This window comes from Candoia aspera, chromosome 5 (assembly GCF_035149785.1).
Source record: "Candoia aspera isolate rCanAsp1 chromosome 5, rCanAsp1.hap2, whole genome shotgun sequence".
NCBI lineage: Eukaryota > Metazoa > Chordata > Lepidosauria > Squamata > Boidae > Candoia > Candoia aspera.
In genome coordinates this window covers 100715670-100729473 of record NC_086157.1, presented here as the reverse complement: position 1 = coordinate 100729473, position 13804 = coordinate 100715670, and the positions used below count along the sequence as shown (strand labels likewise).

Sequence of the window (13804 nt, the reverse complement as noted above, 5' to 3'; positions counted from 1 at the left end):
AGGGAAGGGGGCTTAAAATGGAGAAATCAGGAACCTTCCAGGTTATTGTCCTTGCTTCTCCCTTAGGGATACATTGGGAGAGTTTTTTCTGGATTCTTTTCCCCATAGTCTGCAGCCAGGTCTGGTTGATTTTCAGCTTGATCTTTCTTTTGCTGGCTTCTCACCATCCCCCACCACCCCAAAAACCGAATTTGGTCCTGCAAAAGAAACAACTGCAAACTGAATATTTTCATGGTGAATGCTCAAGGGAGCCTTGGCATTTAACATTTAATTATTAGGGTGTGGTGTGGGATGGGGTGGGCTGGGTCTAGTTAAGAGAAGCGAAAAATCCGAAGAATTATGAATAACGTATATCCATTAGTATTATCACTTTCTTAGCAACCAGTGTTTTGGCCTTAATGTTTATTGACAAATGTTAAACCTGACAGATATATTTGGCAGAGAGCTGAACAGGATGTGACAGTCTCCTTTGTGACAACTGGGATAACTTAAAAATGCCTGCTACATGACTGACCAGGTCATTTGTGATTGCCCTGGGGATGATACTTGTCTCAACCAAATAATAATTTTTGCTTCCTTATATTTATATGTCCTGTAATATTTGCAATAAAATTTCTTATTGTACTATTCAGGATTCCCCCAAAAGCATCAGAGACCAGATTCCCCCTTGGATAGAACAGGAAAGAAGCTGGGCAGTGGCAACTCTTAAGGTATAATTTTAACTGAGTTTTTCTTGAGAAAAATAATTTAGCTCTAACAAAAATGACTTCTGTCACCAAATTTGTGCTCTGAAATCATATCCATGTAATATTTTTGCATTCTCTAGTATTGTTTTCTTTTTCAAGTTAATGATGCAGAAATTGATCATTTGGGAGGGTCAGTAATATACGTTGATGTGAAACAGGTAATTAGCTAATATTAAAAATGCCTCTATTCATAATATTTCTCCGTGTTTCCCCAATATACAAATTATGTGAATTAAAAATATTATTTAAAATGTGACTTTAGGCCATGTTTATAACCTTCATGTCATACTTCATTATGGTTATTCTGCAATTATTTCTACTTGAATTTTAAAAACCTTGTCTGTCTTTTTCTGATCATACTAGGTTCCTTTTTAATCTTCCTTTTACCATACTGAGCTAGATTCAAAAGCCAAAACCAACCTTTTAAGTGAACCCAGATAGGAGTAGACAGCTAGGGCAGCTGATATATTGTGTTATATCTCTGAATGTCTGGCCTCCACTAACATCCTAAGTCTGTTCTTTATTGTTGATGATTCAGAATGGTCTTTAAACAGTCTTATGTAGACTGAATAACATAGTTGCAGAAATATTTCTCAAGACAACATATTTAATCCATCTATGATTTCAGTATTGCATGTTCTATACTTTTTTTTTTTACTGCCCATCTCCCCCTCTTTTGGGGGAGATGGGCGGTAATTAAATTTGAATAATAAATAAATAAATAATACTATTTAGTGATGTGGAAATTCTGGAAAATGTTGATGACCTAAATGCACTTCAGTATTATGTTTTAATGAATTTAGAGTATTACTTGTAAATATTTTAATTCATGTATGCATTTTAATATCTAATTCATGGAAACAAAATGAATTCCCTGAAAATTAGCATACATGTCACAAGCCCAAGTGAATGTGCATTATATATTCATGCATTTGTGGAAATGTGACATTCCCAGGACTAGTCACATGGAAGAAACAATCACAATAATTATTTGACTTGTATTCATTTTAAGAATAAAATGAGGTTAACCCCTTGTATCCAACCTTCAGCTCCTTAGGTATTAGACATAAATGTGAGGAGTTCTTTGTATTATCTGAGCTTGGTTGTTCACTTGCAGATGTTTCATTACCCAACTAGATAACATCATAGTGCTGCAGCAATGTCAAATGGTTGTAGTAGTCTGCTGGAATGTCAGAAAGAAGAAACAGACTAACCAGACAACATTTTCCAACAAGATGGATACCCATGCAACTTTATCAAAAAGTGCCTGACCACACCACCTGCTACAGCACAACCAGTACAACCTATAAAAAGAATAACACATACATCGAAAACATATCAGAGACAACCAACAGATTACTACAACCACTTAGCATCACTGTAGCACACAAACCAACTAAGGCCTTCTGAAACTTAAGCAAACCAAATGACCCAGTAGTCCAAGAAGAAGAAACAGGAGTCATCTACAACATATAGTGCAAGGACTGTGACGGCCACTGTGTAGGACAGACAGGCAGAAGACTAGCAGAGTGCATCCACAAGCACCAACTAGAAGTCAGAAGACATGACAAAAACTCCTTCATTTCACAACACATGGACAGACTCAACCACAGCAGCAGCTGTGAAACTATTAGCATCTTAGACCAAGACAAATTGAAAAATGCTAGGAAATTCCTGGAAGCTTGGCATTTAGACAAATGTCATCAATAGACACAAAGAGATAAACCACATTTGCACACAATTCAAGAGATAATAAAAAAGCTAAATAGGAAACAAAAAGGCCAGAACACAGCCTCTCCAGCAGCCAACACCCAGATAAGTAGGGATTAACACCAGACAAACAATCAAGCAGAAAACAATGCCCTCATCAGGGAACTACCAAGGAGAAAATCACACCCCCACCAACACTGGCAGGGCAAGCTACTGTATATAAACAGGGAGCAAACCCCACCCTCAATAGCATTGATGATGTTACCTAGTTGGGTAATGAAACATCTGCAAGCAAACAACCAAGCTCAGAGAGCACCAAGGACTCCATAGTTCAGCCCTGAGCTACATATATTCTCTTCTATTGAGATATAAATATATAATATCTAACCTCTTTTGAGATTAGATGTAAAGACAGGATATAAATGTAAAAGTTCAGCTTTATAAAAATGAGAGCTAGTTTAGCTTCCTCCAGGCTCCCACTTAAGTTTTGATTAGAATCCTGCTTTCAACACAAGAACCCCCACTTCTATACTCATGGCTTTACATTTATTAAGCCACATGAGAACCATTTCTTGAAAATTAATGAAAACAACTACTCCAGCATAGTTTACAGAATTACAATGAATACATTGTTTGAGAATTACAATTATATGACAGTTTATTCAAATTATTCCATATTCAGCTGTAAAAAATAGATTTTTCCTCTTACATGTAAAACCTGTACATTTGTTTTATAGATCTCTCTCCCAGCTTTGTATCAAACGGTTTGCTTTCAAGATGCACCATTGTGGCAGCCTTTCACACAGAGTTCAGTGTGTGAACAAGACTTTCCACCTATTATTGCAAACAGAATCTCTCTTTTTCAGCAGGTATTTCTGGATCTACCATTTTAGATAAGTATAAAATCACATGCAAATCTTTTGAGGGGAGGAGAAAGAATATTTCCCCATCCTTTTTCTCCTACACTGCTGGATTTCATGTTTATTCAAAGCATGCTTTTGCAGTTTTTATAGGGTAATAAATCGTATAAAATACCAAAGGAAATGTGACTCAATTTGTTAAATGTGAGGCTACTGGAGTTGTAGATTCAAATCTTCCATTCTGCTGAGGCAAGGCAAGCAGTTTTAGATTCTTTTTTCCTTTGTGGAGGATCCATAACTCACCAATTGAATGTACAAGCCTTCCATATTAACATCTCTTATTCAATCACTGGTATTCCCAGTTAAAACACTGAATGAGCCAGAGCTGAAAATGTGAATATTTTAAGTACTCAGCTTAATAATGTGAGAACTGAAAGAGTGGGCTGATTTTTGCAACAAGCTCTGATCTCTGCAGTGCCATCTTGGCTGAAGTGACATCAAGAGAGTTGTAAAGTTGGTCTTGTAAATTGCTGGCTCTGGACTGGCTCCTAAATTTGAATTACAGATAAGGTTGCCTTCTGTTTAACCTTTAGTGAGCTTCTTAACCAGCTGCCTTAACTCATCCTGTAAGAACAGGTGAACAGAAACAACAGGGCACAAAAGAACATGCAGTGGCCTATTTGTTTAGACCTGAGGTAGGTAGCCTTCCTGCAGCCAAATGCTTCACCATTTTGACCTATTTTTGGTTTTACCTTTTTCTTTTAAGTATTGCTACAATATACAAAAAAGAAAGAAAAAAACTCTGAATGAATGAAATAACAAAAACATACTGTGTTGCCTATAAGAAATCATTCAACCTAGCTTTTAAATGTTGACCACATTAAATTCCTATTGCCCAGCTTTTCATGGTGTCGATAATATTGATCAGCCTTTCCATGATAGAGCCAGCTCATAAACATAAAACAGACCCAGATTGGTAACAGCACTGAAGGGTGATTTTTTTCTGTTCTCCATACTCAATAAATCCATATTCTTCACATAATTTCAAAGCTTTGGTATGTATTTCAATAGTACATTTGCATCTTTAAATTATATTGATCTTTGTAATACCAGATTAACAAATTTATGGATATCAAAGTATGAGTTAAGTGTCCCCTCACACAGTTTACACTTCCAATACAATTACTTTATTAGCCAGTGCTTTTTAAGGATTCTTTTGGGCATCCGCTAAACATGAAAAAGAATCTTTTGTTAAATTTGTCTCATTTTTTTGTAGCAATCTTTCTCTTACATTCACTTTTTTCTCATCTACAGCCTCTTCATTTCATCATTCCGCTAAGCATCTTTTTTTCATAATTCCCATTAGCACAACTTCACAGACTTGTGGCACTTTTCTAATGAAATTCTTTTCACTCTGCTCCAGCAGGCACCACATCTGCTTTCTTTATGTCAGCTTTCCATTTGGGAGAATAATCTGTGTTATAGTATTTCTTCTTGTATTTTCTTTTCCTCCTGTCACTTTCATTTCATTAACTTCTTTCCTTTCTCCCCTTGTCCATTTTTGACCAAGAGCCATTCATGAGAGTATCAAAAAATGGTCTGTCCCACATTCAGAATCTCTCATCATCTTTGTATTATTCACTAATTTTTAAATATTTAATCACAATCCAATTAACCATGCATTTAAGTTTTTATTTGTTCCTTGCTCTATGTAACTCACAGTAGATCTGTGCTTGAACAATGTGATCAAAAGAGATCTTTGCCTAAGCAGATACTCACCAAATAGTCTTACCTAATTTTATACATACTTGCACATATTAACAGAATGTTTATTGTATAACTACTGAAAATGTCGTTATCCTTTTGAATGGTACTTCTCATATGTAAGCTTATTTTCCTTGAATTTAGCTGCCTGGCTAGCTTTTACCAGCTCACTCAAGTTGCCATTTAATAAAGTGTTGAGAGTGAAATATTGACTGATTGAACAGTGGAATTAGTATATTCATTTAATAGTCATAGATTCAAAACTGCCAATTTTAATCAGATTTGAATTGGAGTTGTCTCTCTTAAGAGGCTGATCAATGCTGATGGCACTATTTAAATAATTTGTATACTTTCTCATTCATGCCCTGCGCTTAAAAGACTTCTGTAAAGAATACATTTTCTATTAATACTAAGGAATGTACTACTTTTATTAAATATCGACTGTATCTTCAGATCTCACCTATGAAATAAAGCAAAAATAATGTTGCTTTTAACTGTATAATGTCAAGAGTAAATCAAGCATAAAACTTTCTTAAATGAAAGACAAGTGCTAGAAATATTGCAGTATTTGGAATTGCGTTGATGCTACAAATGTCTGCTATTTCAAAACTGAGATCAGTCTTGTTATGAGAGATTGTAGGGAGGCTGAGAAAAGAATAGAAGACAGAGCAGTAGTGAATCAGTTGTGTTATAAATGGCAATTCAGCCCAGGTGAGGAGAAATCTGGGAATAATTGTCTAAAACAATTACCATAAAGTTCATTGCATAATTTTAAGTTCTAGGAACTCTTTATGCACTTTCTGCATGCCATGCATAATTGCACAAGGGATATTATTTCCCATTATTTATCTCCCCTACTAATTAAACAGTGAATTAATTTATTTCTTAATTAGTATTGAAAACAACGTTATCAAGTGTTTTTAGAAAGCTTGCAATTTTGAAAGTCATTATCTTTATGTTACATTTTACTTGTCCAAGATCTGGAAGTGTTACAGGATGTTTGCTAATGAGCTGAGAATCCTGATGTGAACATTTTTACTTGCAGGTCCTTGTGGTCCAGGCTATCAGGCCAGACAGGCTACAGAGTTCAATGACCCTTTTTGCTTGTAAAGCTTTGGGTGAGTTGCTATATTTTTCAGAATACATGCAGTAAAATATATATTTCTACTTCGATTCATCTAAAGAGTAGTACATTAAATAAGGCAGGCTTTCACATGCACATATATATACCTTAGTATTTTATTTGTTTGTTCATTTGTTTATATTTATATGGCTGCCCATCTCATTGTCATAACTCTGGGCAGCTAACAACAGTTAAAATACAGCAAAACAGCAACATATCAATAAATACATAACTGACAGCAAACAACCATCGACATAGCCATCTCACTGGATCTGCCATATATTCCAATCCCTATGCCCAGAGACATAGCAGCTAAGTCTTCAGGGCCTTATGAAAGGCCAGTAGGGTCGGAGCTAATCTAGTCTTCCAGGGGGATGCTGTTCCAAGGAAAGGGTGCCACAGATCTTTCTGTGGACAATTCAGATGAGAATAGCTACTCAAAATGCATTTGTAGTTTTACTGGAATTTTATGTTACTTTATTTTATTGTAAATACTTTCCATTTCTAGGGATTAAAGAGCTGTCTCCACCACCACTCAATCTGAAACGTCTGTACAAAGAAACATTGGAAATTGAACCAATCTTGATTATTATTTCCCCTGGTGCTGATCCCTCTCAGGAATTGCAGGAACTTGCAAGCATTGAAAGAAATGGAGAATGCTACCACCAGGTCAGTCACTTATGTACATCAGTCTAAGGAAAAACTCACATTTTCCCCCCATTTATTTTATTATTTATTTATTAAACAAATTTATATGGCCATCCAACTCACACATGGTGACTCCAGGCGGCTTACAAAATTAATTAATTGCTCGTGTTTGTGTGTGTGTGTGTGTGTGTGACATAAAGTACTTATAAAGGTTATATATAAAGCATCTTTACTGGTTTTGTCTTAAACAATAATGTGGTTTGAATAAGTAGATAAAAGTTTTATGAAGACAAAGAATATGTTTACTTCTTTCATTCATTTTTAAAGGGGTTTACAACATCAAAATGTTAATAAAAATAATTAACAGGCATTTGTTCAGCAGAGTTATTAAAAGTTGTAAATTCTCAACAATTCATCTGTTACTAAAATATATCAAGCTAAATTTGTACTACAGGTAGTCCTTGCTTAATGACAGTAATTGGGACCAGAATTTCCATCACTAAGTGACGTGGTTGAAAAGTATGACATCACATGACCGCATCTCTTAGCAGCAGCAATCCTGGCAGTCCCTGTGCCGCCATCCAACTAAAGTCATGGGTTGTTAAGCAAGGACCTCACATGACTATGACTTGCAACTTCCTGCTGGCTTCCCACAAGCAGAGTCAATGGGGAAGCCAGCTGGAAGTTGCAATTCCCAGGCAGCAAGTATTATGGAGTGAGGTGGGGAGAATGCTGTGGTGAGTGTGTGTGGACTTTGGAGTGGGTTGCAGTGCCATGCAAATGCGTGCAGGCTGGGAAGGAGAGCTATGGCACGCAGGGCGCAACTGGGGTCTGTGTCACCCGGGGCAAACATGGATTCTGCGCCCATTTTGGCGCCCCCCCAGCACTCATTTTGGCACCCACCAGTGCTCATTTTGGTGCCCTACCAGCGCAGCGCCCAGGGCATATGCCCTGGTTGCCCCCCCTCAGTTGCGGCCCTGGTGGCACAAGTGTACTATGGAGAACAAGATCCCTGGGAGCATGGGAAAACAAGCAGTGGAATTGACTTGCAACCTTCCCTGCTAGCTTCCCCATTGACTTGCTTGTGGGAAGCTGCCAGGGAAGGTCACAAATGGCAATTGCATGACCGCAGGATGCTGCAGCTATCATGTGAGCTGGTTTCCAAGTGCCTGGATCGCGATCATGTGACTGCAGGGGTGGTGCATTGGCCAGAACTTTGAGGACTGGTTGTAAGTACCACTTGTTTGGCTTCATCACAGCTTCGAATGGTCGCTGAATGAGTGGTCATTAACTGAGGGCTACCTTTATATGACAAAATATTTGTTGCATGCATTAGCTTGCAGATAGAATCTCATGCCATGAAAGACTTTCAAATCAGAATAGAAAATGAAGATTTTGTTTTTAATGATATTTTGTATTTACATTGAAAGGATGTATTCTGTAGCCTGTGAAACAGGCAGCATACTATAAAAGGCCTTTCTCCTCTTTATAAGCTACACTGAAACAATTCTGGTGATAATAAAGATACAGGACAAATGGAGATGATACTTTAATTGATGTGTTGCCTCCATTATATTTTATGTATGAGATAACTCATCTTCTATGAGACTACCAGTTAATGATTTCCATTAATTACAAATATGATCCAAAATTATCTATAAATAATCAGCAGTAATTTCACACTTGACATTTTGTGCCAGTATTACAATTTCAATGTCATAATATTAGTCAGTGTTAGAATTCAGTTCTTCAGTGCTTCATCTGGAAGACTCCTACAAATATATACATTTTTTTCCTATGGGAAAAGTGCAACATTCCTCCATCTTTTGTAGGTGGCCATGGGCCAGGGTCAAGCTGATCTAGCTATTCAGATGGTAAAAGATTGTGCCCGGAATGGAGAATGGCTGTGCTTGAAGAATTTGCACCTTGTTGTATCATGGCTTCCTATACTGGAAAAGGTAAGATACGATGCATAATTCAGAAGCCTTTAGGCTGTTTTCCATGGCAAATGGAAAAAATGTAAATGATTCATACTGTTGTATTGCCCAGGACAATTCATCTGTCAACCTTCTTAATAAAATTAATAGGAGAATAGTAAAAAAGAATAGATTGCAATCCTTTCACACTTTACTGGAAAAAGTTACATTGCACTCAGTGGGAATTTTAGATAAATCAAGGATTTTGTAGTAAATTTCTTGTGTACCAAATAATCCCAGTTACTAATTTACCTTAGAATGGAAGGATTCTTAGGGATTGGTTGGATTGGGGAGCATCCTGATTTATTTCAAAGCATAACAAATTAATTAAAAAATCATGGTTATCTTGCTGATTTTTGGTTCTGTTGACTCCTGACTATTAAATAAATAGAAACCAAGAATATGATTCTCAAGTCCCTAACAGCTGCTCACCACTGAGAAAACTAGATTCTCAAAGATCGCCACTCAGATTTATTGGAAAAAGGTAGGGTAGGTCACACAGGGGATAAGTTGCTACCCATTTTTCTGATAAGAAAGGAATGCACAGATGTTCCAACCTTGCAATAATTTGAAAACCATTTTCAAACTCAGGGAATTCCATTACAACCACACTTTATCATCATTCCTCTTTACTTTCCTCTTACTGGTTTGATCACTTACTTCATGGGCATTCTCTCTACTATATAGTAGCCTTGGTTGGATCTGGCTTCCTCTTAAATTATTTCACAGCTCTGCTTGCTGCACTTTTCCAATTATAATTCAGGAAGAGAGGGAGGGAGGGAGGAAGGAAGGCTATATTCCACCCGCTCCCATTTTGAGGTCTCTCTGACTTTTCTGCCAGGAAGGAAGGGAGGGAATAAATATTCCACCCACTCCCATTTTGGTGTCTCTCTGACTTTTCTGCCCTGAAAAGGTAGTCAACAATGACTCTTTAATGGGCAGCTCCACTATAGTTTGCAGTGTACAGTGCATGTCAAATTAGTGTTTGCAACTTAAAATATGCTAAACAGATTAAAGGTTTTGTAATTTATTCAGGTGTAGTGCTTATAAGACCTCAGATCCAAGTATGTTTTAGCTGGAGTTGTATCACTTTTGCTAATTGCTCCCACGTGTATTTGATATTATTACTGTAAAAGTTACAGCAATCTAAATATCTGTACAGACATTATCATGATGACATAGAGAATGGAGCATACTATTTTAAACAAATTATTTATTTGTTATTATGACAAATTGTCACACACCCCTAAATTATTCTCCTAGAAATGTGTGTATAACAAATATAAACTCCCTCATTACAGTGATATTTATAATAAAGACAGAGAGGGAGGAAAGGATGTTACACACTGTTGAAATATTTTAAAAAGCCACAGATAATTTATTCAGGAGGTAACTTGTAGTTCATACTAAACAAATATATTTATAGTTCAAAAATGAACTGGCAGAAAAATATAGTTAAGTTGGCATAAATTCTTCCTTCCCTTCATGGTATTCAAACAACAAAAGCAAAAATGCTTTCGGAAGACCAGTTCAGACATTGTTTCTCATTTTGACTATTTTGATCTCATATATGTCTTCTTCTTTCTTCCTTTTGACATCCAGACTCAGAAAATAATAATTAGTCAAGATAAGCTAAAGACAAAACATGGTCTAAATCCTGGCTTTTCTCAAACTATGTCTTAAATAGAACATAACCATCTCAAATCAGGGGTAAAAACAGGATTGTTCTCAAATTATTTATGAAGAAATAGTACTTGTGTTCTTATTATCATTTTTCAGGACTTTAAATATAATTGCTGTCCATATTTTTCAGAGAGCAATTTGACACTAGAATGTAAAGCATTTATTTAAATTTTGAACATAAATTCTTTTACAATAGGAACTGAATAACCTACAGCCCCAGCCTGGGTTTCGTCTTTGGTTGACAGCTGAAGTCCATCCCAATTTTTCTCCCATTTTACTCCAGTCAAGTCTGAAGATAACATATGAAGTAAGATACAAAACTCTAAGTAACTCCAGCCTTATTGGCAAAACTTAGCCACATAATTACAATACCAAACAGAGTGTCATTTAAGGTAATGCTTAGGATTGCATCTCAAAGGGACGCAATCTGTCCTTTCCTCCACCATAACCTTGTGTATCCTTTGAAAAGCACATTCTACTTGTGGTGCCATTTGAGTCCTTAGTCCCATTGCAGCTTCCTGCAACATCTCTTTTTAGGGCACCTAATAAGCGAAAATAAAAAGAGGTAGAAAGCTGTATTGTACAAGCAGACATTTGCTTGCATTCTTCATGATACCAGTCACCATACTTTAATACTAAGACATTATTTTCTCTTCCAGGCACCTCCAGGCCTCAAAAAGAACCTAATGCGAACATATGAATCCTGGACGCCAGAACAAATCAGTAAAAAGGGCAATTTAGTTCGAGCTCATGCTCTTTTTAGCCTGGCTTGGTTTCACGCTGCTTGTCAAGAACGAAGGAATTATATCCCTCAGGTAAAGAGATTTTTTTTTAATTGCTACTATTTTTTCCTTCGCGTTTAATGTACTATTATGCTGTTCATGTTTCTTCCCTATAGTAAGAATTATTGTGTATAGTAATTGCTTTCTTGATTGCCAAGTTCATAAAAACCAGTACTGAAAATAAAGGCTATGATACTACAGACACCTAAAGGGGTTGGCCTAATTTAATTTTTTTTCTTCTGTTTAAACTAAATATTTCTGCTAAGCAAGGAAATTATTTACATCATACCTATTGTCATATAGCATTATAACTCCAGATCCTGTGATTTAATCTCATTAACTTCAACTATTTACTTGTACTGAAATGAACTGTTAAAGAATTATAATTGATGCTTGTTTTTCTAAACTTCCTTCTTAGTTGAAAGAAGTTGCTTTAAATTTCTACAGCCCATGTAGATGTCTTAAATGCTTACAGAAATGCTGTTTGTTTGCTTTGGATAAATGCCTTAAGTAAGCTGGCTGGGGTGGAAGGAGGGTTCATTTTGCAAAATTGATGCTTTGAGATCCTGATGGTTTAAATAAGGGTTTATTATTATTATTTTATTTTCTTAAAGCTGGGCTTGTTTTTCCTAAAGCTGGGTTTGGCCTCTTTGATTAATTATGTCCTATGTGTTTGGTATTTATGTCCCCCTTGAATTTTAATTTAAAAGAACATATTTTTTTTCCACCAAAACATAATTCCATGGTAAAAACCTTATAAAATTAATTTAACATTCTTGGACTCTGCAGCATTTATGTAAGTATTGCAAGAGTACCTTTGAAGACAGAAAATCTGCAGCTCACCAGCCACAAGCTAAAAAATGTCTTCCCACCAACCCTTTTTTTCTCCCTAACATGTACTGTTGGTATAATTAACTGGGATAGGAATAATAGATGGTAGGTTTTCCACTGCTAATGGTAATGGAAAACCAAGAAGGTTGAGCTGATTCACTGGGAAGGCAGAAGCTGAGATGCTTCTTACATACAGGTAGTCCTCACTTAACAACCATTCATTTAGTGATGGTTCAGACTTACAACAGCATTGAAGAAAACAACGTAGACTGGTTCTCACACTTATGACCGACGCAGCATCCCCACAGTCATATGATCACGATTTTGGCACTTGACAACCAGTTCGCATTTATGACCATCACAGCATCCTGTGGTCATGTGATCACCGTTTTCAACCTTCCCAGCTGGCTTCTGGCGAGCAAAATCAATGAGAAACCACATGATTCACTTAACGACCACATGGTTTTCTTAACGCCCACAGTGATTCGCTTAGCAGCCACTGCAAAAAAGGTCATGAAATTGGATTGGATTTGCTTAGTAACTGAAGTTCCAGTCCCAATTGTGGTTGTTAAGCGAGGACTACCTGTATACGCACACATTCCACCAGCAGCCTGGTTCAGATTTTAGGTTACTTCAGTGAAAAGTCATTGGTTTTTCACTGAAAAGCATGATAACTGAAAAGCGTGATAACAAGCATGATAACTGAAAGGAGGGTTGGAAGCCTGTCTTCCAATAACCTATCTTATGAACCAAAACGTTTGCCCTCCCAAATATATATTGTGTCCATGGAAATATGTTGTTTGATACTATATAGGGAAATAAATCAATAGTTCACTGGTGAATTTACTTTCTTTAAGTTTCTTGGCATTTAATCCTTTTATTCTGCTTTTCTTTAGGTTTTTCATATGAAATTTGGCATAGATGCTTTTGAATTTTTTTTAGTGATATGTGATGTGTACATTTAATATTCATTATTTGCTAATACTTTTTTTAAGGGCTGGACCAAATTTTACGAATTTTCTTTATCTGATCTTCGTGCAGGATACGATATTATTGACAGACTCTTTGATGGTGAGTCATCATATTCTTAAGGAACCCTCAATTCATTGTCTGGTCTAGCTTTTTGAAACTATTAAATATGTAGGTAGTTTATTCATTATGCTGTTTATTGTCCAAATTCAAAATAAGATTGCCCTTGAAAGTTGGTTTAAAATCAATTATTAAAAAATGCATGAGTGTAAACACATTAATGATTCATGAATTTATTTTATATAGGAAAATCCTTGTACAACGATATGAAGCTCAGAGCTAAAAGTTATATGAACAGTTATATATAACTGATTGCTCTGAATAAATAAATAAATATCAATATTAATATAATTGTTCTCATAGCTGTGACTGTTGCCCAATTATAGATTCATATATTCAAGCCATGCTGAAAAATATGAGTTTAACCATATCATTGGAAAACCTAATAGAGGAGTTAACTCTTAAAAACCTGTGAGATTTTGTTTTTTGAACATTTAATACTCCTCCAACTTAAGTCAGCTCACTGTAAGTAAATCAGATATGAGGATTCTGATTGTCCCAATTTCTATCCAAGAAGATATTATGCTATAGCATCCTTGAGTAACACTCAGTGTAAAGTCAGGATACAATTTGACACCTAAAGTAATATTTA

The 13804-nt window shown here is 36.0% G+C and overlaps 1 protein-coding gene across 1 annotated transcript in view; it reads left to right on the top strand.

The window, feature by feature from the left end:
• Window positions 1-13804, top strand: part of DYNC2H1 (dynein cytoplasmic 2 heavy chain 1) — a 191783-nt gene that overhangs the window by 132861 nt on the left and 45118 nt on the right. Inside the window, exons 73-80 of the mRNA XM_063305843.1 lie at window positions 633-710; window positions 3194-3325; window positions 6126-6198; window positions 6712-6872; window positions 8684-8809; window positions 10707-10817; window positions 11170-11325; window positions 13119-13194. Coding sequence (XP_063161913.1) covers window positions 633-710; window positions 3194-3325; window positions 6126-6198; window positions 6712-6872; window positions 8684-8809; window positions 10707-10817; window positions 11170-11325; window positions 13119-13194 — 913 coding nt within the window. The remainder of the gene's footprint in view (window positions 1-632; window positions 711-3193; window positions 3326-6125; window positions 6199-6711; window positions 6873-8683; window positions 8810-10706; window positions 10818-11169; window positions 11326-13118; window positions 13195-13804) is intronic.